This window comes from Arachis hypogaea, chromosome 13, assembly GCF_003086295.3.
Source record: "Arachis hypogaea cultivar Tifrunner chromosome 13, arahy.Tifrunner.gnm2.J5K5, whole genome shotgun sequence".
Lineage (NCBI taxonomy): Eukaryota > Viridiplantae > Streptophyta > Magnoliopsida > Fabales > Fabaceae > Arachis > Arachis hypogaea.
The window spans coordinates 134,776,969-134,800,583 of record NC_092048.1 but is presented as its reverse complement, the minus strand read 5'-3'; the positions used below and the strand labels follow the sequence as shown (position 1 = coordinate 134,800,583).

General features: G+C 33.2%; 3 protein-coding genes across 4 annotated transcripts; 2 read left to right on the top strand and 1 right to left on the bottom strand.

The window, feature by feature from the left end:
* The first annotated feature begins 1,159 nt into the window (after positions 1-1,159).
* On the top strand, positions 1,160-2,347 carry LOC112733849 (zinc-finger homeodomain protein 2-like). The gene has a single exon (XM_025782947.3). The coding sequence runs from the start codon at positions 1,325-1,327 to the stop codon at positions 2,078-2,080; it is 756 nt and encodes a 251-aa protein (XP_025638732.1). The 5' UTR covers positions 1,160-1,324; the 3' UTR covers positions 2,081-2,347.
* A 7,215-nt stretch (positions 2,348-9,562) lies between these two features.
* LOC112733848 (ATP-dependent 6-phosphofructokinase 5, chloroplastic) lies at positions 9,563-14,578 on the top strand. Its single transcript, XM_025782946.3, has 13 exons — positions 9,563-10,175; positions 10,253-10,343; positions 10,526-10,599; positions 10,971-11,082; positions 11,473-11,568; positions 11,691-11,792; positions 11,913-11,987; positions 12,319-12,459; positions 12,563-12,679; positions 12,757-12,861; positions 13,054-13,134; positions 13,546-13,674; positions 13,846-14,578. Exons 1-13 carry the CDS (start codon positions 9,847-9,849, stop codon positions 14,011-14,013), a joined length of 1,620 nt encoding a protein of 539 aa, XP_025638731.1. The 5' UTR covers positions 9,563-9,846; the 3' UTR covers positions 14,014-14,578.
* Positions 14,579-20,864: 6,286 nt separating this feature from the next.
* Positions 20,865-23,380, bottom strand: LOC112733847 (cyclin-D2-1). Of its 2 annotated transcripts, none has more exons than XM_025782944.3 (6): positions 22,840-23,380; positions 22,286-22,372; positions 22,085-22,186; positions 21,806-22,007; positions 21,596-21,717; positions 20,865-21,485 (listed from the first exon to the last, which is right to left on the bottom strand). In XM_025782944.3, exons 1-6 carry the CDS (start codon positions 23,131-23,133, stop codon positions 21,234-21,236), a joined length of 1,059 nt encoding a protein of 352 aa, XP_025638729.1. In that variant the 5' UTR covers positions 23,134-23,380; the 3' UTR covers positions 20,865-21,233. The 2 variants fall into 2 exon arrangements, with proteins under 2 accessions (XP_025638729.1, XP_025638730.1); XM_025782945.3 differs by having other exon boundaries at positions 22,301-22,372; positions 22,840-23,372.
* Between the last annotated feature and the right edge of the window lie 235 nt (positions 23,381-23,615).

Below are 23,615 nucleotides of genomic sequence, written 5' to 3'. Positions count from 1 at the left end.
AGAAATTTAATAATATAGTACAAATTTTTTTATAAATATTATAAAAAATTTTACATATAATACATAAATTTTTCAAAGATTTATTTACTGTTAATATTTTTTGAATTTTTTTCGTTAAATAATATAAACTTTTGGTACTATTTTGATATTTATTATTTTTTGAACATATATAAAAAAAATATAAAAAAGACAACAACAGTGATGATGAGAGAGGATGAGAAGGAAAAATTAAAAAAAAAAGAAAAAGACGACAATAAATAAAAAAAAAGACAACAATAATAAAAAAGGAGAAAGACGAATAGAAAAAAGAAAAAAAAAATCACAATATACATATATACGTACATTTAAAGAAATATCTTGTAACTTGATTAAGTACTTAATTTAAAAATATTTGAACGACTAGTTTTATTATTTTTATTTTACTTCTAGATAAATATTTTAAATCAAAAGTGTGCCTTAAAAGAATGAAACCCTTACCCTAAAATAAATACAATACTTTATAGCAAATAGATTAAAGTAATATGTTAAAATTATTAATTTCAAAAAATTATATAAAATATAAATTTTATTAAAATTTTAATTTTAATATAACAATATAATTTACACATTTATATAATCATATTTATTTTTTAAATGACTATTTACATGATCAATATAAGAAGTAATTATTTTTATTGATGTGATATTATTAAACTGATTGTATGTGTAAAATTACTTTATACTGATAATGTATTAAAATTAAATTTATTATTAATAGTAATTTTAATATATATTTTAAGACACATATTAACTAATTTTTTATTAGAAAAGTTTAGGTAGATAATAAAAATACTAAACAATGTGAACAATAGATATATCAGATGTTCATTTCACTAAGTGTACGGATGATTATTTTAATATTAAGATTTAAGTAGGTAATTTAGAGGTGTAATATGTTTTTATTTGATTGATAATTGTTTATATTGTTCAAAAAAATTATTGTTTATCTAGTACTTCCTTTTTTTTTATTTAAATAACATTTTTTTAAAGTTTATATTATTTATAGCAGTAATATATGCATGAATCCTTAATTAATAAAGCAGATAAAACCTTAAATGCAGTTGACATCATATTTGACTCTTTTAAAACAACCCCACACAACAGAACATGTATGACTAATACAGAAAAAAACAATTTAATTCAAGAATTTGAGTGTTTTTATTTCACAAAAATGGCTTAGCTACCGGAATCTGCCGGTGGAAGACAAGGATTATGAGAGATATAAAGCAAGAAATCAGCACCTCCCTTCTCGCAATCCAGAGAGAGAAAGAGACACAACAAAATAATGGAGTTCGAGGAAGACTTCACCATCCCCCCACCACCCAGTTACGCTGACTCAGTTCCCAACCCTTCGCGTGTCAAAATGCCGACTAACCCACCGCCACCACCAGCCATGCCGCGAAACACCGGAAAGGGGAGGTACATGGAGTGTCTCAAGAACCACGCGCTCGCCCTCGGAGGCCACGCGCTCGACGGCTGCGGCGAGTTCATGCCCGCTGGAGCTGACGGCACCCTCGACGCACTAAACTGCGCTGCCTGCAACTGTCACCGCAACTTCCACCGCAAGGAAACCGTTGCCGGAGATGCTTTCTTGCTACCTCACCACCACTACAATCCTTTCCATAACCACCGCCACCACCAAGCGTTTCCGCAGTTCGCGGCGTGTTACCGCGCTCAGGGAGCTGGATACCTCCACGTGTCAGGACATCAAAGAGGAGGCAGTACCCCGACTCTGGCTCTGCCGTCGATCTCCGGCGGCGGCGGTGGTACCACACAGAGTACGAGGGACGATCACGAGGATGGTTCGGAACCTAGTGGCGGCGGCGGTGTAGGTTCGGCGTCGAAGAAGAGGTTCAGAACGAAGTTCAGTCCGGAGCAGAAGGAAAAGATGACGGTGTTCGCGGAGAGCGTAGGGTGGAAGCTTCAGAAGCATGATGAGGTGGCGGTTCAGGGGTTCTGCGATGAGGTTGGAGTGAAGCGTAACGTTCTCAAGGTTTGGATGCATAACCACAAGAACACCCTCGCTATCAAGAAGCCCTAGCTACCTTCCTCATCATCTCTAATTAGGGTTTATTCATTTCTCTTAATTAATTATTAGCACCATCGACTGGGGTTTCCATTCGTTCGTTAATTAGCATTAGTTAGTTGCTTTAATTTTAATTTTATTTGGTGGATCGCTGTTTTTTAAGTTAAGAGTAGTACTTAATTTGTATGGACGATGATGAATGAGCATTATTTCATCATCAGTTTGTTTGTGTGTTGAATAATACAATGGTGGCCTGGGAACCTAAACCAGTTGCATTGTTAATTATTTTTTTTATTTCTTTTTAATTCTCCGCTTGACGCTTGTTAAGTGATTATATGTGGCTGTGTGTGTGATATGGTTGAAACTCTCGTGCTCATTTTAAGGGACTAACGTCACTCATTTCTATTAAATATAAATGTTATCTAGCATGGTTCAAATTTTCTGTCCCGTTTTAAGGACTATTTAACGTTACTTATTAGCGTCAATTGTATTTTGTTTTGGATTCTTCTCTCCACTTTGCATAAAAACTCGCTTCTGATGAAAGATGCTCAAGTCACATATGCACGTATCTTTCTTTTCTTAACAACAAACATATTTGCACCTCGTCACACGCGTTTGTATATTTATGTTTTCAGTTTGTTAAAAACTTTACTAGATGTGTTTTTATTATCTTATATTATTAATTTGCTATCAAATTTAATCTTTTGTTCTTGTTTCTTGTAGTTTTGCTGGTAGAATTAGGGAAATATTTACTGCCATCAATTAATTAATATTATTATTATACTGTATTTTTGTAATGTACTGGTTACTTAAATTAATTAGCTTGTCAGGATTTCGTTATCCCCTACAGAGAGTGTTAATTAGTTATCGATGAATGATGTACAATACTCTGATCTTTGAATTTAATTACTTTGGTCCTTGATCAGTGTTGAACCACAATAATGCACTCGCAATTCATAATTATTAATTACTACTTTTTTATGCTCTCTTCGTCATGGAGAGCGAGGCATGCGACGAGTTCTATGAAATTCGAGTAACGTATGTTAGGGGGAAAAAAAAGTTAACATCAGCACATGTATGATGCAGAAATTCATGCATTTTTGTAAAGAAGAATTTGATAATTGTTACAGTACTAAAATAATCACAGATCTTATTGTATCAGTTAAATAACACGATATAAAGCTGATAAAAAAAATGAAAATAAAAAGGCTATTTACTATACAAGTTGTAACCCCGAAACAAAAGATTATACGCATAGATAGTTGGCATTCTCCTCTTTAATTTGCAGAATGTACTAGTAATATGCAGGTAGTGCACAACTTTTTCCTGCAACTCTCCAACTACTACAATCAGTGCGAGATTCAGAGACTTGTGAGAATAATAATCTATCAAGATCTCCAGAATCTTTCTTGAATCCGGTTTAATTTCTCTCCCGTAAAGTACTGAATTATTAGTTGGATTATTCCGTCATCAACTTATGTTTAAGGAACAAATATATATTATACATATTAATATAAACAAACTTTAATTATGTAAGATGCTTAATCATTGAACTCTTACATATAGGTTGCTTGTTGTGGCGTCTAAAGTAATGAACTGATCAGATATTGCTTGTTAAGGAGTAGAAAAAGTTTACCTATCAATCACAAGCAACGTACAAGACCGATCAGAAATTTATATATAGTTATAAAAGTAATTTTGAGCCACATTCAATCACTTTTCAATTTTAATAGGATGACTTATATATATTATTATTTACGTAGATATCATTGATTTGAGAATTCCTTTCCAGTAAATTGTAATTTTTAAAATATTCAAATTTAAAATAGGCAATCAACTCCCAATGATAATGAATTCGATTTTTGGGGGAAAAAACATAATTTGTTTTTATTTTCCTGTAAATCACCCATAGTTCTCTTTTTTTTTTTTAGTTCACCTATTAATTAATCTTATTAAAATTTTTTACCCACATTATTCAATTATATATATAATGGTAAATTGTATGCGTATTTAAAACAGTGTTATTCATGTGTAATTAATACCATAAAGCATAAATATTCGTAGGGAAGAGACTCGAGACCGAATCATTCACACGGAGATGTCACTATGTCAGAAGAAATTTGGAACAACAAGGAGATAGAAAATTAGTGTATGTTTTTTGTTAAAAAAAGAAAAAATCATTGTCTCTAGAGAGGATTCATCATTTAGTAAAACTGAAAAACTAATAATGAACATGTTTCACGCACGCTTGTCAGCAAAAGAATGAAAGTTCATTAAATCTCTGTGTACATAGAAATTAGTCAAATCCAGCTACATTGAGCATCATAGTTTTTAACTTAGCTTGTGTCCTGTGTATGTACAAGGGAAAAAAAGAAAAGCAAATCGAAAGAAGTAAAATGAACATTCAACAGAACTACAACAGAAGTGGATTAACATAACCCCGTAATCCGTAGCCACAAAATAATAAATGAAACAAAAAAGAAAGGAAGGTACAATCATTGCATATATATTTTTAATTTTGTAGATGAAATTAAACAAGTGTTGCGGAACATATTAATTAGTAAATGTGAATAAAAAACTATATGTTACATTTTGTGTATGATTTATTGACATGACTTAGTTGAATTATTATTCACTCAAAAGGGAGAACATGCATGTTACCATCTACTGGGAATTACACTTCGTTAAAAATCTGTATTGATTTTTAGACGATAATATATATTTGATGAGGCAAGGAAAGAGTATAGGATATAGGAAAACAAACCAAGTGATTTCATATGCAAAAAAAAAGGACCTATATATCATTATTATTGACAGTGATGTTTTCGTTTTGGCTCTACTTAGGTGGAATTTGTTTCTTTTTTAATATAGAGAAGAAAAAAGAAGAAAGTTTGAAGAGTTTCCGAATCTATCAATATTCATACTCTAGTTCTCCTTTTGAGGAATGAGGAGTGAAGTCAAAGGTGCAATACAACTCTCCATCATTCGGGATTCTTCTTTCTCAACAATAAGAATTTCCTTGTAGGTAATGAAGGTAGTTTTTTTTTTTATAAGAGAAGGCCAGGCTCGAGAAAAAAAAAAGAGCAAAAGAGGAATTGATTCCTACATATGGATTAAAGCCCAACTTTGATAATACTTTAGAGTTTGGACAATAAATTCTCAAACCCAACCTAAGACCCCACAAAAGAGAAAAAAAAAAAAAAAAGAAGGAAAAGACAATCAAACCCTGTCGGAAATTCTCCGATCCTCCGAATATAACCAAGAGATGCCTTCTCCTCCGTGTCACTCCAACCCTGCGTGGTACTCCAACCCTTTAAAGACAGAATATTTTTGTCACATAAAAAATATTTTACGTGAATACAAATTTAGTTTCAATTTAGTGTGGATATATATGTCAACGTTTTCATTTTTTATAAGTACAAATAGTTATTTATTCGACAAAATAATAATGACGGTAAAGTACTATTTAATTAAGTTTCTTTTATTTGGGTCTAGTTTTAATGTTTTATTTAAATCGGCTTACCTTTATCCAAAATATTTTAAATAGACGTAATATTATACTATTATTAAATGAATGGAATAGTTATTATTGTTGTATAATATAAATACTATTAATTAAAAATATATTTTTTATAATGTGTGAATATTTTAATGGTGTATCTTTAGAAATAATAGAAAAGCTAATAACATTATATTCATGTTAGAAGAAATTATGATTTATTTGATTAATAAGTAGGTTGACATACATGCACAATAAGACCTGCGTAGTAATAATTAATCATTCAACATTAATAAATGAATTAACAAATTAATTATGTTATTATTAGATTGATTAATGATTAGTTTATTAGTTTGTTTAAGTAAATATTGAAAGTTTAAATTTTAATTTGTGCATAAATCTCAGATTCACAATGGATTTATTAGTCGATTGAGAGATAACGTGAAAAAAAATATGTTATTATTAAGGCAATTTACATAATTAAATTGTTTGGCCCCCAAAATTACACGATTACAACTTTACAAAGAAGAAGACGTAAATACATTTTTTTATATCTCTATAAAAATCGCTACTGGCAGTAGTGGTTTATAGAGATACGTAATCCGCTACAGATAGTCGCGGATTACGTGGTTGGAGTGCAATACAGAAGCCGCTAAAGGCAGTACCGATTTCTGTTGAAGGTAGCTTGTGCATAAACCGCTGGAGGCAGCAGCGGTTTACGTTGAGTGTGGGTGCCTATATAAACCGTGGAAGGCAGCCGCGGATTTCTCATTTGGAGTGGATCTTGGGTTTGGCTAGAGAGAGGAAATTTTAGAGAGAGGGCAGAGCAACTTGAGAGCGGGTCCGAGGTATTCGAGTGCGATCTCTAATTGGATATCATGGCAGAAGAAGAGTTTGTACCGACTGAACGGTGTTACCCATATTGCCGGTGCCATTGCTGACGAGGTCAGTTATATTTTATTTTGTTTAGCATTAGCATTTATTAATTAGAAAAATGGTATGTAAGGTATAGGAATTAGGATTTATAGTTTAATCTTTATAGTTTGGAATTAGGCCTTGCCTGTTAGGATGTAGAATTTAGTGGGGCTGTACATAGGAATCGGTTTGTATAGCAATTTTTGTTCCGTTAATTTCCGAATGTTATCTTTTATAAGAATTTTTTTTACAGTCTTTTTTGCGTTAAATCGATTTTCGTGAAAGGCTTCTTTAAAAGCAACCGATTTTGGGGACCGGAAATTATTAATCTAATTGTGCAACCTGTTTTCATATTAATCCAAAAAAAAAGTTTTCGCATTTTGATTTGACGATTGACTAATAGGTTAATAATTTAATTGTTTAATTGTTTAATTTGTTTCCTTGTTTGGTGATGGTATAAGTGATTTGTTGTTATTATATAGGGGGATTTGTTGTAGATAGTAGAATTTAATTGTTTCGTATATATCTTTCATGTTGTGTGTAGCCAACTAGGTGTATCTATAGTGTGAGACGGCAACAAAATATGTCCATGCATGACAGGATCATCTCGTATTTAGAGAGGGCTAGATTGTACCACTTGCCCAGGTTAAACAGCCACTGGTTCTGGTTGGACGAGTCCTTAGTGAGTGCGTTCATTGAGAGGTGGCGCCTTGAGACACACACCTTTCATATACCTTTCGGAGAGTGCACAGTGACATTGCAAGATGTGGCATTTCAGCTTGGGTTGCCTGTTGATGGGGAGACCGTGAGTGGTTGCCTTGGTGAGTTTGAGAAATTCATGGAGGGTGGCGGACCAGTTTGGGAGTGGTTTCAGGATCTATTCGGTGAGCTGCCACCACCGAATAAGGTCAAGCAGATGACAATCCACTTTACATGGTTCCATGAGGATACTGTTGTGTGCCAGAACCAGAACCTCCATGGGGTGTAGGTGTACCGCTCATAATATCATCATCACTGTCCCCACCAATTGCGACTGGCTCATCATCCGAATCATCGTCCCGCATCGCATTCTCAACTTGATCCGGTCCGGTCTCAAATTCAAAATCAGGAACACCAGGAGGCACACCAACATGAACAGCCGCAACACGTTGATGATCAGGAATTAGAACTGTCGATTGAGGTTTCGGCGCCGATGTCCCGAAACTGTCGACACCATCTTCTAACTTCACAAGTAGCTCGGGTATTCTGACCTCCGAAAAACTCCGCCTGCAATGAAACAAGACTTGCAGGTCTTCATCGGACCCTATCACAAAGGTTTCATACCTCACACCAGCTGACACAACAGCAATGGAAATCTTGTAAAACAACTTTTTTACCCAATTCGTCCCACACGCACCGAGCTTTTGTAATATGCTGAGCTTAATCTCTGTCAATGAACTCGACGACCGGATAAAAATACTAAGCGGTTCTCTATCCGTAAATTTCATACAATGCCTTTTGTTCTTTTGAATTTTTACAGAGCAATGCATTAGAGCCACAAAATTTTTCTCACTGTCCATTTGTGAGAAATAACACTCTTCCTCCACCTCAATGCCTTTGAGGGGTTTATATAGGCAGCCACGCTCACACACACTCAACGTCAACCGCTGCTGCCTCCAGCAGTTTATGCACGCATCCCCACCCACATAAACCGTTATTGCCAATAGCGGTTTATGCACAAGCGACCTTCAACAGAAATCGCTGCTGTCTCTAACGGTTTCTGTATTGCACTCCAACCACGTAATCTGCAGCTATCTGTAGCAGATTACGTATTTTTGTAAATCGTTACTGCCAGTAGCGGTTTCTATAGAGATATGAAAAAATGTATTTATGTCTTCTTCCTTGTAAAGTTGTAATTGTATAAATTTGGGTCAAACAATTTATTTATGTAAATTGCCTTTATTATTATGTATATCATTAAATATAGAGTGATAATTGGAAGTTTTAATTTGTTTTTTAATTTTTTTAATATTTGAATAGATAAAAATTTTAAACATATATGTTCAAAAAATAAAAGATTAAACTTTTTATTTGAATATAAAAATATAATTAGAACATACGTTATTATTTATAATTATTTTTCTTAAAAGTATTAAACATTCTTTTTGAATTTAATATAGAAATGACATTTGTAAACTTTGAAAAAAAGATTTTTTTTAAGTGATTTTTTTATAAATTTTTTTAAAAAAATAATAATAATTTTATGTTTAGATATCTTATATAAAAATATTTTTTATTTAATAATTATATTTAGATACAATATAAAAATTTTTTTTGTTTATTATTATATTAAAAATATTTTTTTTAAATATATAAATTATAATTTCCAACAAAATATTTTTTACTTTTTAATACTCTTACTTTTACTATTATAATATTATCAAACACATTAAAAAATAAAAAAATATTTTTTATTTAAAAATATATTTTTAACATTTAATAACATCCAAACAAATATTAAATTTATCAAAAATATTTTAGAATAAAAATCAGACATTTTAAACATTTAAAACGACACTGAGATTTGATACTTTAATAATAATAATAAATTAATAACAAAGTTAATTATTTAATTTTAGATCTCTAACTAATATCTTTTTCAATCTCCCTACCTATGTATGCTAACTAGAGCAGAGTCATATTGTATGACTATTGACTAGTCAGTAGCAGTCAATAAGTATAAATAGATAGAATAATTAACCAAAATTATAGGATTTACTCTCAAAATAGAGGAATGCTTTTCAATTACGGCAAGTTCTTATGCATGTAATCACAATTGTTTTTTTAGAAAAGTATAGGGTATCAAAAATATATTATCTCTTGATTTATTGTTAATAATAAATAATTATTATATTTTAAATATATGTATAAAAAAATATATTTAAAAAATATATTTATAAAGATATTTTTATTAGATATATTTTTAAAAATATTTTTATTAAATATAATTATAAATAAAAATTGATAAAAATTAGCAAAAATATTATTGGTAACGCAGCAAAATTGTTATTTTTTAAACAAAAAAGAAACACACAAAAAAAAGCATGTTTGGCTGCAACTGAAAATATGCGGTAGCAAGAAGCAAACAAGGAAGCTTACATAGTTGATGGATGATTGACGAAGAAGGAAGTTGAGAAGAAAAAAACATACGTGGTCCTCGGTTTCATCAAAAAGTCAAAGTCAAACAAACGCAAAACACCCCCTCCTCCCCCACCCCCAAAAAGTTCACCTTCTCACTCTCCGCTGCCCCTCGTTCCCTCCGATCTCCGATCCCTCTCCCATTCCTGCTTCCTTCTTCCCCGTCCTGATTCTGATTCTAAAATTGGTGATGGGTTCCATGTCTCACGTGATCACTTTCTCTCACCTAACTTGTTCTGCCCGCTCCTCCTATACCCAATTCACACCACCACCACCTTCACCTTCTAGAACCCTCAACAAAGTTCGAGTCTTTGCGCAGTTCGAAGCCACCACTCAAACCCCTACTCCTTCCAGCTCCACCACCATCAACAACAATAACCATAACAAGTTTGATTTCAGTGATCCTGATTGGAAGACCAAGTTCCAGCAAGACTTCGAGGCCCGCTTCAGCCTCCCCCATCTCACTGACATCTTCCCCGATGCTTCCCCTATTCCTTCTACCTTCTGCCTCAAAATGAGGTCACTTAGTCAAAACTATACTCTTCTTTTTCAATTGGATTCGTTTCTCTCTGTTCATGTGTTTCGCTGTGTTGCAGGACTCCCGTTGACAGAGATATTCCAGGTCATTATTCTTCTGATGAGGACTGGCATGGATACATTAACAACAATGACAGAGTGCTTCTCAAGGTTTGCTTTTCACACTCTATATTCATACTTAAATAAATACTGCCTTGTTCCCAATTTCTTTTACTATTTTTATTCATCATGATTGGGGCTTTGTGTTGCTTTCACTAGATTTGGATCAAATTAGTTTTCTCTCTATGTATATGTAGGCATGAGGTTATTCTGAACTGTTGTTGTTATTTCAGACAATATACTATTCATCGCCTACATCTGCTGGTGCTGAGTGCATTGATCCCAACTGTACTTGGGTCGAACAATGGTAAAGTATTTAATTCCCTAATTTTAAACAGGAATATGATAATGCCTTATTGAATATCTTGCATTCAACTATATACAACTGCTGTTATATTGTATATAGAGTATTGCACGATACAAGGTAGTAACACCTTGTTCTAAAAACTTCATGAAAGTTAATGGATGAATTTGGGTTTTGAGAATTCTATTACCTTTCCCAGAAAAGAGATTGTAGCCATGATCTTAACCATGCTCGCTAATGGCCATTGAATTCACGGATTATTTTGTCTTTTGGGTTACCAAATAGTTGCTTACAATATCGTTTTAAGTCTTGTCGTAATTCATGTTGTTTTATAAGATTAGCATATATGTTGAGAGATGCTGAAATCATTTTAGGGTTCATCGAGCTGGGCCTCGGGAAAAGATATATTATAAACCAGAAGAAGTAAAGGCTGCAATTGTTACCTGTGGAGGCCTCTGTCCTGGCCTTAATGATGTCATTAGACAGGTTAGCTTGTGATCAATTTGTTTTATGCAAGTATTTGACCTTATTGTTCCCTGAAATATGTAAAGCATCTTTTCTGGTTTTCTGAAAGTTAAGTTATCAAAATGTAATTATTTAATTGTTATTGACTATTGCTGTTAGTCATCACTTCATTTCCTGGGAAATAATATGTTCCTGCACTAAGCTTTTGACTATTAACATGTAATATATTCTCTTTACTTTCATGTATCTTTCTTAAATATGATGTAGCCATCCCTGGTGTCATGAAATACTAAATTGTTTCATATCTTGTAGTTAAGGAAGTTTCTAGTTCAGCTCACTTTACCAGTTTCAAGTTTTAAAGAGAGTAATTGTTTCCTCATTGTAATTGCTTCAATAATGAATGTTGTGCAGATTGTAATTACACTTGAAATATATGGTGTGAAAAAGATAGTGGGGATTCCATTTGGTTATCGGGGATTTTCTGACCAAGAATTGACAGAAGTGCCCGTAAGTTCATGCCTATCTTCTTTCTAATTTGGTGCAACGTTAACCAGTTCAGCTAAAGCGGTAAGTGGAACATGAGTTCTTCTATCAACTGACTCTTAACCATATTGGCCTTTCATTTGCAGCTGTCAAGAAAAGTAGTTCAGAATATTCATCTTTCTGGTGGAAGCCTGTTGGGAGTTTCACGAGGAGGACCTGCAGTCAGTAATATTGTGGACAGTTTGGAGGTGATTGATTGATCTGTTCCATTGATAGACTAATTGATGAATTTTCAGAGAAGATATTTTTTATGCCGAGTTTGATGTTTGTCCCTTATTTTATCTGAATTTGCATGTTCTTAATTTCAGGAAAGAGGGATCAACATGCTTTTTGTATTGGGTGGAAATGGCACACATGCTGGTGCAAATGCAATTCACAATGAGGTTTCTAAACTCTTATCCTTGTATCATTTGATCTTGTTCAATTTGGATTAATGTCTGATGTACAATGGTTATTTTAGGAGAAATTGAGATCTTGTAAACTGTGTTCATTGGCATATATGAAAACTGTTATTTCCAATTCGCTAGCTATTCCTTTTCTTTTTGCATAGCTCAGTGTTAACATTAAACTAGATGTCAACATTCTGTTACCCTTAATATGCAGTGTGTGATAATTGAGGATCTTCAATTACATATTACACTGTTATATAATTTATAAGCTTGTACTCCTAATTTGTTATTGTACTTAATGAAGTGGGATTTTTGTTTCTTTCAGTGTCGTAAAAGACGTCTTAAGGTATCTGTAATTGGGGTGCCTAAAACTATAGACAATGACATTCTATTGATGGACAAAACTTTTGGCTTTGATACTGCGGTTGAAGAAGCACAGAGAGCAATAAATTCTGCATACATTGAGGTAATAAATTACTTATTATTCAGAGTCACTTTGACTTGATGCAGTAATTGTTTCTAGTTGATGGGTATTGAATTATTCGCATTCTTCCCTTATCTCTTGTTAGGCACATAGCGCATATCATGGGATTGGGGTTGTGAAATTGATGGGACGTAGCAGTGGATTCATAGCAATGCAGTCATCCCTGTCTAGTGGACAGGTTGACATATGTCTGATTCCTGAGGTATATATGATGTAAATTAGTCGGATGTTCTTTCTGCGATACTGATAAACTTATACAAGTTTTGGGTGTGTTTTAAGGTACGTTTCAATTTACATGGTCCTCACGGTGTACTGAGTCATCTTAAGTATCTTTTAGAAACAAAGGGATCGGCTGTGGTCTGTGTAGCAGAGGGAGCTGGACAGGTGATTTAGTTTAAGTATTTAATTTAGCATATAACAGTATCAAGATATTCATTATTAAAATTTTCTCCTTTGTTTTGCTTATATAAAAAGTTAATTACAGACATTATATTACTAAATTTTCTCAGAAGACACCTCAGAGTTCAGACATTGAGATTGACACTCAAACTTACTTGTTGATAAATTATTATGCAGAATTTACTTCAAAAGACTAATGCTACAGATGCATCAGGAAATGTTGTATTTGGAGATATTGGTGTATATATTCAGCAAGAGGTTTGTATTACGTTCTTGTGGTGCTACTGTTTACAAAATTCTAAAGGGTTAATACCTGATTTTAAAGTGGATAGATATTATTTTGAAATGAGTCAGACATGAGAGTATGAACCTTTCAAGGTTTTACCTTTTAATATAATTATGTTCTCAGAAAGTTTGATCTTGAGTTGCCTTTATACTATTATTTCCATTAAAACTAAGCAACACATGCATTTTTTGAAGTGGCAATTCCAAGCATTGTGTTTAGGTTTGATTTCTCATGCCATAACGTTTTAAATGTTGTACGCTGAGGATGAATACATGCCTTGAATTCTTGAATACAGCCTTCATTTGAATTATTGTTAATGTATATATTTTTTTCCTTTCCTTTTCTTTGTAATATCTGTTTTACTGACAACTGCTGTATTTCAGACGAAAAAATATTTCAAGGAGATTGGCGTTCATGCTGACGTGAAATATATTGATCCAACATACATGATCCGTGCTTGTCGAGCAAATGCATCAGATGGAATTTTATGCACTGTACTTGGACAAAATGCTGTTAGTCTCTCTTTCCCTCTTTGAGTATGCTCTTATATATGTATATATTTCAGTTAGAATGACAGCCAAATTACTTGAACTTATGACCTCCTGCAAATTATGTAAGAGCTCATTTAGACATCCTTTTCGTTAATATCTATGTTATATTGATTCATAGTATTTGCATTTCAGGTTCATGGTGCTTTCGCAGGATATAGCGGCATTACAGTAGGCTTATGTAACACACACTATGCTTACTTTCCTATCCCAGAAGTTATATCTCATCCCAGGTTGGTTGATCCCAACAGTCGAATGTGGCATCGTTGCTTAACTTCAACATGCCAACCCGACTTCATTTGATTACTTAATGTTGAGTAAACCCGAGGCTTGTAAATTCAAGCTTCCCAAGATTATATCATAGCTAGGAAAACAATTTCAAGCGAGCAGACATTTTCGAAAATAATAGGAAGGGCGGCATTTCCCTCTTTTTTGTATAGCATGGCAACTGAATAATACCTTTGCCACCAAATTGAACTCCAGGTAAAATTTGATTAGAGGAACCACCAAGCACTCTGCATGATTTTTTATTTATTTGTAAGATCTGTTTACCTGATATCAAGGGCCAAATTTAATGAGCTGTTGTATGTTTGAAATCTAGATCTGCAGTATTTTGGATAAATAATAAATTTTATGGCTGATGTTGCTTGTAAAGCATATTACGTACCCCAGGTTAATGGGAAATTGGTTGGATTGTGTTCATATTCTTTCTTATTTTCGGCACATTATAGAGAGAAAAAGATTTCTCCATAGAAATGGGAGAGTAGATTGATGTACAGAGGAGAGGGAAAAAAAAGAGGGGGGTAAAATACATGAAATGTATCTCTTTGATTATTGACCCTAATGGAAATAGGTGTGTTTGGTTTCATGGTTTGTATTTTATTTATTTTTAATATTTTTGTTTTTGTGTCGTTTGCGTTTTTATTTTTTTTTGTCATTCACAAAATTCTGGAAAAAAAAAATTAAAACATAAACTAAATGCATTCTTAGTATTTTGAATGTTATCACAAAAAAAATTACCTAGTGTTGGTCATCATAACTTGAGGGATGAAAATATTTATTACTTCAACTAAACTTTTTTTTTTTTTGAAAAAAAAGCTCAACACTCAAGTGGAGCAAGTACAGATATGCAAAGGACATAAAATTACAACAACTCCTATGTCATCTCCGGCATAGCCATCGACATCGTGAGTTATTTATCACACCACTCTGTAGCAAATGTAAACGCTTAATCCACACAATCTGCAACTCCTGTTGTCTTGTTCTGAAATATAACTTTATTCCGTCTTAGCCAAATAATCCATATTACTGAGAAAAATTTCACTATCCAACTCTTGCGCTGCGACCTTTTTACTGGCATATATCTCCAACTCTCGAAATGATCTTTTAAATTACCAAGAGCAGTCCATTTCTGTCCAAATGATGAGACCCATGCACACCACACCTGCCAGGAGAATTTGCAAGTAACAAATAAGTGTTGGGTATTTTCAACCTCCTTCTTGCACAACACACACAAGTTATCATTCTGTTATAGAATTCTCAGTCTACTTAGTTGATCCTTTGTGTTGACCCTCCCTACCAATACAAACCACGCAAACAACTCGATCCGAGGTGGAACTAACCCTTTCCAAATTTCCTTTGTGAATCCATATCTCAGTATCTCCTCATCCAAGGTCTCCTCCTGCAAAACTTGCACAAATGAGTTAGTAGAATAAACTCCTTCTTTATCAAACCTCCACACCACTCTGTCTTGTACATCTGCTATTAATGTAACAAAGTGCAAGACTTGGAGCAGCTGGTCCAATATCTCGGTCTCCCATTGGCGTAATTCTCTTTTCCATTGGAAGTGTCACACCCACTGTATCCCATCCCAAAACCCACAATCCCCGATTACTGATCCTTGTTGGTTTGAAATCAAGAAGAGTCTCGGAAAGGAGTCTTTCAGCTTTCCCACTTGGAGTCATGTATCTTCCCAGAATCTGGTATATCTACCATTTCCTACTTCCATAGCGAGGCCATCAATCATCTTCTGCCTGACATGTTACTCCTTTATTTGTACTTGACATATGTCTCTCCACGGTCCCCCTCGCTTTGGTAGCGCCTGAGTAGACAACAAATGATTCAGATTCAAATTAATGCAGGAGCTTCCTTTGAGAATCGCCACCACCATTTAAACAGTAAGGCCGTGTTACGGACTACCGCATCACCCACTCCCAACCCTCCTAGCTTCTTTGGAGCCTGGACCATCTCCCACTTCACAAGAGCCATACCCGATCTTCCATCATCCTTTTCCCAGAAGAATCTCCTCTGCAAAGAAATGATTCTACGTGCAACCGTATTTGGCATCTTATACAAGTTCAGGTAATAAATAGGTAGATTGTTGATCACCGACTTGAAGAGCACTAGCTTTCTAGCCTTACTAAGCACATTTGCTTTCCACAAGCTCAGTTTCTCCTCCACCTTATCTAGAACCGGCTTCCAAGTTTTCACCAACCGTGGATTTGCTCCCAGATTAATTCTAAGATACCTCACCGGTAAGGCTGCCTCCTTGCACCCTAGTAATTGACACATCCGGCTAACCCACTCCTGGCTACAATTCACTGGTATCAAGCTGGACTTTTCAAAATTAATGCTCAATCCAGACATAATTTCAAAGCACCTCAGTAATCTCTGATAGTTTCGTACTGTATTCTCTTCCGGCAGGCAGAATAATATAGTGTCATCAGCAAATTGTAGGTGTGACAACTCTATATTATCCTTCCCGACTAAGAGTGGAGATATTCGACTGTTCCTAACTGCCTCTCCAATCATCCTGTTAAGCACATCGACCACAAGGACAAACAAAAAAGGTGATAATGGGTCGCCTTGCTGTAGGCCCCTCTCCATCTTGAAAGGTTTGGACGGTGACCCATTAACCAGAATGGATATAGATGCCGAGCTAACACACTTCTTAATCCAAGCCCTCCATGTTCTACCGAATCCCATCTTCTCTAATACAGTATCAACAAAACACCATTTAACTCTATCGTAAGCTTTATGGAAGTCCAGTTTGATAATTGCTGATGCCTTCTTTTTCTGTTTTAACCATTACACTGTTTCACATGCAATTAAGGCTTCGTCATGTATCTTCCTCCCCTTCACAAAGGCAGTCTGTGACTCCCCAACCAAACCTGGCATCACACGCCTCATTCTTCGAGTCAACAATTTAGAGATCATTTTATATACACATCCAACCATGCTGATAGGTTTGAGATCTTTAATCTCCTTTGCCCCAATGAATTTCGGCGCCAACACTACCCATGTGACATTAGATTCTGCTGGTAATCTTGCCGTCTCAAAAAAACTTATCACAGCTGCAGTGAATTCCGTTCCTAACTCGTTCCAACACTTTTTTATAAAATTCATGTTGTACCCATCACTCCCCGGAGTTTTAGAAGATTCACAATCCTACACTGCCTCTTTCACCTCCTCCACTGATGATAACACTTCTAAACCTTCGGCTTCCTCTCTCTCCAACCGATTGACTAATCCATCCCGAAAACTCACACTTGGAGACACTTCCTAGTAGTACAGACGTTTATAAAAATTTCGAATAGCAATTTTAATCTTGCTTGATTCCTTACTTTAACTAAACTCTCGTTAAAGGAATGAAAATAGAGAAATATTAAGTAAATAAGTTATTTTTATAATTAAGTTTAATTAAATTTTTTTATGCATCACTTTTTTCAAATTTTTGTTAACTAATTTTTTTTGTTATTAATTCTTAAATTATCGAACCAATTTAATTGAACTTAGTTATAAAAATAACTTAATTATGTAGGGGATGAAAATATTTACAACTTTAACTAATCTCTCGGGTGTTGAACACATTTTTTTAAAAAATCTTGCATTAAAAAAAAAGGGCTAATATGTCTTGTGGCTTGAAGGAGAGAATCAAACCAGGTCAGCCCTAATTTCATGTATCGAAACCTTTCTTTGGTTTCTCTGTCGTGTGACTGCGCCAACAAAAAGCTAAACTATTACTCTTCTTTTGAACATATTCGGAGCGTGAGAGCTCTCAAACTCTTCAAAATTAATCAGTTAACCAGGAATCATGTATCTCTGTTTCCGTTATGCAGTTAGTGCCTCAGGATTTCATAGAAAGAAAAAAACAAGACATTCATTAATAACATGTTTGTCGGGTCTCTTGTTGGTTTATTAAGCTGCACTGCACCTCCATCGTACACTGCACAACAAAACCAATTGTTTTATTCTTTTAATTAGGGGTGTTCGCGGTGCGGTTTGGATCGATTTTGAGTAAAAAACTTATCCGATCCGAACAATATGTTACTTGCGGTGCGATTTGGATTGGATGATTTAAAAAAAAAAATCGATCCGATCCAATTTCGAGCGGTTTGGATTGGATTGAATTTGCGATTTTGTAAATTAAAAAAATTAAATATATATATCAATTCTCAACATCAAATTTTAAATAACTAACAAAGACATAGCAAGTCTTAACAATATCTTAAAAAACCAATGATAACATAACAATAGAAATTAAATTATAAGTTAGTTAAAATAAATAAATAAATCACATTTTGAACATAAAATATTTATTAAATAATAATAATACTTAAAAAATATAAAAATGTATAGCAAATTGTATATGTTATACTGTAAATATAATAATAAAATAATATTATTATAACACATTGTGCGGTTTAGATTGGATTAGATCGGTTGTAAAAAGTAGATCCGAAATTCGATCCGATCCGATCCAGCGATTTGTAAAAAATAAAATCCAATCAAATTTGAATTAGTACAGTTTTAATCGGTTTTCGGTTTAAATTGAATTGAACAAGCGATTTAATTTGGATCAATTTAGATTTGAACACCCTACTTTTAATACATAGCTTAACAGAAACCCTTTTTATCATTACTGTGATTGTGAATGAATGAATACATGGATGGATGGAGTTATATAGCCCAACACACTAGTTAATTACAGTTATATTATTTTAACAGAAAATCTTAAGTATCAGTATTTTTTTTATATCAATTTTAATAAGTATTTAGTCGGTATAAATATTAAATAATCTTTACTAATTTATGTAGATAAATTTTAATAAACATAAATATAAATACAAATGATATATTTTATATATGTGAATTATTATTGATTAAATATTAATTTAAAATAATGATATTTGCTGGTTATATTTTAAATCATAGATATAAATGGTCAAGTGGAAAGTAAATGAGTTGGATGATGTGGGAGAGGCGAGAGGGAGAGTAGGGCACGATATATATATTAATTAAAGGCAAGTTAAAACAGAGAGCAAATAAGCCTAAACCCAGTGAGTGTGACAGTGATGGCACCAGTGAGCATTGTTGAGGTCCCACTGCTAAGTACTGCACAGAAATACACATGTATCTCATCACACATAATACTCACTGACACAAGCAATAAACTCACCCTCACAGAATTATTCTCCTTACACATTACAGCTTTTCTTCCCTTCTATCCCCTCCTATCTTTTATCTCTCATAAAATGCACAATAATACCTTACTTTTAATTTTTTATTGAGATATAGCTTTTGATGTAAATTTAATTTTGATATAAAATTATTTTACACGTATATTTAATAATATAATATTAATATTAATAAAAATAATTATTTTATATTAATTATATAAATAATTATTAAAAAATAATTATAATTATACAATTTTATAAATTATTTTATATTATTAATATATTAAAATTAAACTCATATTTTTATAAGTTAAATTTTCAGAAGAATTAATTTCATAATAATATATAAGTATATAGCATATTTTTAAAACGTATCTTAACCAAATTAATGATAACAATTATTATACCTTTATTTTTTATTTTCTACTCTTATACAGTATTAATCTTTTTAATAAAAATTAAAATATTCTATATTCATTTTTATTTTATAATTTTAACAAATTAGAATAAAAAATTATGTATTTAATGTCATTAAAATCTTACAATTTTATTTTTTGAAAAAAAAATATTTTTAATATTCTTAGTTAGTGATCTCTTTAATAGAAATACTCAGTTAAAATATAAATTAGGTTTTTTATGTTCTATATTCCCAATAATCCAATAATGAATGGCTGTAGTGTCCCAAGAGAATTGTCTGCTCTAAGTTCTTTAGTTCGTCTCATATGCGATGCATATATGGGCTCACGGTATATATTGGGATTATAAATAATAATATATGCACTGCTTATTTATTTTGTTACTAGTATCACTATCACCATGAAAAAAGAAACGTTATTATATACATATTAATTTTTTCAATAGTAATTTAGTAAATTTTTTAAGACATTAACCAATGAATTATTGTACGTACAAAGTGAGATTTAAATATTCTGATATTTACAGAAATTAAATTTTTTGATATTTATTTATGCAAAGGAGTGTGTTGATACTAATCCAAGTTAGTTCGATTTTATGATTTATTCTGCTATCTTAATGAACAGGAGATGACTCTCAATACAAGTGCCCCACATGATAAATTTTTTAATTTTTAGTCAGTTGATGACAAAAATATTCATGTGATTCTCTTTGAGAAAAAAAAATCATAAGGTGGGTTTTTGGCAGTGAAACGAATGCTTTTTGACTGGTCAATATCTCTAAACAAAAGCTAGTGGGCCTTTCTATTCCATTGTGGCAGTTTCTAATCCCAATAATATGAAGCAAAGACAAATCCTCAGTTTCATGTGTGCCAGTAGATCTTGGTCTCTATTGCTGACGTGGATCCCCCCACATTACTATCAAACTTGTTACCATAAAATTCTACTAATAACCTTGTATCAAATTCTACCATGTTTTGTACTGTTGTTCATGCTCAACAGAACACGCTCCTTAGAATACAAAATATGTTTGAAATCAAACTCAAGTTTATTTTTATATTTTGTTCATGAAAAAATAGATAGAAAAAGAAAAACATCTCTTTTGTGCTCTAAATACCAAAGAACCAAACTGACTTTATAATCTTCCTAGTTCATAACTAAGGTCTCTATTAGTAGGTAATCGCATAACCAACATGAAAAGTCTTTGGTTAAAATTTAAATATCAATGATCTTTTGCTTGCTTTTGTTTCAGAAATTTGCAAAACAAAACAACGCATGAAAATGAAAAGAATTTCAGTTTATGCTTCATTCTCTTTTCCACTAAAATGAAAAGTTCGGACATAATTATGAAAAATAAAAGAAAAAAAATATGGGTTTTCTGTCCAAATATACCTATCATTGTTTGCATCAAAATTTCCTCTCCGATCCACATTCTCCGCAACATTTGCAGCTGGTTTGTGTATTCCTCTGACTATAAACAACTTAGCAACTCATGCTATACGCGTGAGACTGCTTAAATTTCTCATCTTTATTCATTCATAAAGGCACACTTTCATTGAGTGTGTTACCAATATGGCCTACATAGACCACACTAAAACTCTCATTCAACCAAACCCAAATGGAACCTTGGTGAAGGAGGAAAGTTCACATTTCATGACCTGAAATTCTCATTAGAAGGTCCATTTTCTGATCTACACCTCTTAGCTCTTGGACTATATTGGAAGGAATCTGTGAATGAACCACCAACTGTTGTTGATTCCTCACTTCTATAGCTCAAGCATGTCCCATCGAGCACCCCGAGGGGGCTTTGCGGTGCTAATGGAGCTAAGTTGCCATTCGAATTAGCCGAGATTTTTGTCAAGGCTAAGTCTCTGATCAGTTCAATGCACTTCAAGACTCTGTCCTGCGAAACAGAAATCCCAAAATGATCAGCAGAACAATTTGCACAAGGGAATGTGGTATCAAACAGCAGTAAACAACTGTTTCTTTTCGTGGGAAACACATCAATCTTACCTTCCGCGCGATGACAAAACAATTCAAGGCTTTATCAATATCTATTCCTTGTGATTCCCTCAACACAGAAATCGCAACTGCTGCGGCAATATCAGAAGGCCGAAACTCCAAGAATTCAACATCTGCATTGAGTTCCCAATAAAACACCTTGTAAATATCCTCAAGAACAGAACATCTTAAAAGTGCTACTAACAAAGTCAAGACAAATACATCTGATAATTTGAACTATGAGCTCCATTGATCTCAAAACCAATGACTTTGCCAGATGCTGCTCACGACTGATCTTGCCAAGGAAGTAGTCCATAAAGGAACACGGAGTTATGGCTTGCATTTTCCAACTCAGTGTGGTTAATATCATCAGTTCCATTCTTTGAATAGTTTTAGCATCAAACACAGCTGTTGTTTCGTCATCCTACCGGATACCAATAACATTCACAAAATTAGAGTAAAACTTAACAATCACAGATAGTTGTATGGCTGCACAATTACCTGCATATCTATAACATGGGGCATTTTAGTCTCTTCCATCTTGGCTGCAATTGATAAACAAGCTAAAGCTAACAACTGCACAGCCCAATTTCTTTTGTCTCTCTGAAGGTAAAAAACTAACAATTAGACTATCAATAATAAAGGATCAACAATATATATATATAGTAGGAGACTAGTATGCTTTTATCTAATTGATCTTACTGGAATATCACGTACTGATAGGAACCGATCCAAGTAGTTCACAGATAGACAAAAGCAACTGGGTCCAAAACCATAATAAGCATGAGCCTGATGAGCACAGTTTGCAAATATATCAGTCACTAGCTGAATTATTCGATAAAAGAAATACAAGATTAAGACACAAATTGGGAAGAACAGAGACCAAATGCATAATCGAGTCTCAAATCAATATAGGACATCGACAATTTGCTGCAAAACTAGGTAGGTGAGTAGGTGAGGAATTACTAAAAACAAAATTGACTGCAAAATCAATCAATTTAAAGCCCAATAGAAAGCCATAAATTTTGAAGAGATTGATGTTGGAATTGGAAAATTTAATCTTTTTCAATGACTAAAATACCAATAAATGCACTTTAAACAATCCAGACACATCAGTAAACGAAAAATCTAGAAGCGGATTCACTTTTCACTTTCATTGATTGAAGATGAAAAAGGACTTATATTGAATGAATTATCCGTGAACAAAAAAACGAAAAAAAAAAGAACCCATTTGATGAAAAAACCATTAATCCAACCTTACAAATCCAATCAAGAGCATCCCTCCTAACACCAAAGTCCAAATCCCCACCAAGGATCCTCCTGAGGTAATCATCAGTGGGCAAAAACTCTATCTCCTTCTCAACCATAACCCCAAAAGTTTCATCACTCAGCACCAGAAACCCCACGAATGGTTCCGATCCATCATCGTTAAAGTTAAGTTTTTTGTGGTACCCATCTGCGGCACTACATTCAAAATCATCAAAGCATGTGTTATTGTTTTCCAGACACAGAAGGCTTGAGGTTGCAGGGTCAAAGTTCTCATCTTCCATTTGGGAAAAGAAAAGAAAAGAAAAGAAAAAACTCAAGAGAAAAAAGGGGCGGATTAAAAGAAGAGATCTTTATGAAGCATTGAGTGATGAAATGGAGGACAATGAAAAATGAAGAGTGGAGAAGGATGGAACAAAAGAGTGGTGAGGTGTGAGGTTTATGTAGGAAACTGTGGCATGTGCGTAGTGCGTTTATGCGTTTAGGGTAAAAGAGAGCGGTGACTAAGTGTGAGACCGGGGTTGAGGAAATGTGGAATCCTCCGAGGAAAATATTATAATAAATGGTCAAAATAATTATTATTATTATTTCAATTTTATTTATTAGTGTTTAAATTTTAAAACTCGTGTCAAGATAAACTATCAAAATCATTTATTAAATAATTTTTATATTTGATAAATCACTTATATATTTGATCTAAAACTGTGTAACAATATTTAGATAATTATTTAAAAAATATATAAAAAAATAAGATTCAAACTCTAAA

Coding starts and splice junctions, on each gene's coding strand:
- LOC112733849 (XM_025782947.3), top strand. CDS start 1,325: ATGGAGTTCGAGGAAGACTTCACCATCCCCCCACCACCCAGTTACGCT.
- LOC112733848 (XM_025782946.3), top strand. CDS start 9,847: ATGGGTTCCATGTCTCACGTGATCACTTTCTCTCACCTAACTTGTTCT. Junction 11,793..11,912: donor ATATTGTGGACAGTTTGGAG/GTGATTGATTGA, acceptor TCTTAATTTCAG/GAAAGAGGGATCAACATGCT. Junction 12,862..13,053: donor TAGCAGAGGGAGCTGGACAG/GTGATTTAGTTT, acceptor ATTATTATGCAG/AATTTACTTCAAAAGACTAA.
- LOC112733847 (XM_025782944.3), bottom strand. CDS start 23,133: ATGGAAGATGAGAACTTTGACCCTGCAACCTCAAGCCTTCTGTGTCTG. Junction 22,373..22,839: donor CTCTTGATTGGATTTGTAAG/GTTGGATTAATG, acceptor TGTGCTCATCAG/GCTCATGCTTATTATGGTTT. Junction 22,187..22,285: donor TATCAGTACGTGATATTCCA/GTAAGATCAATT, acceptor TTTTACCTTCAG/AGAGACAAAAGAAATTGGGC.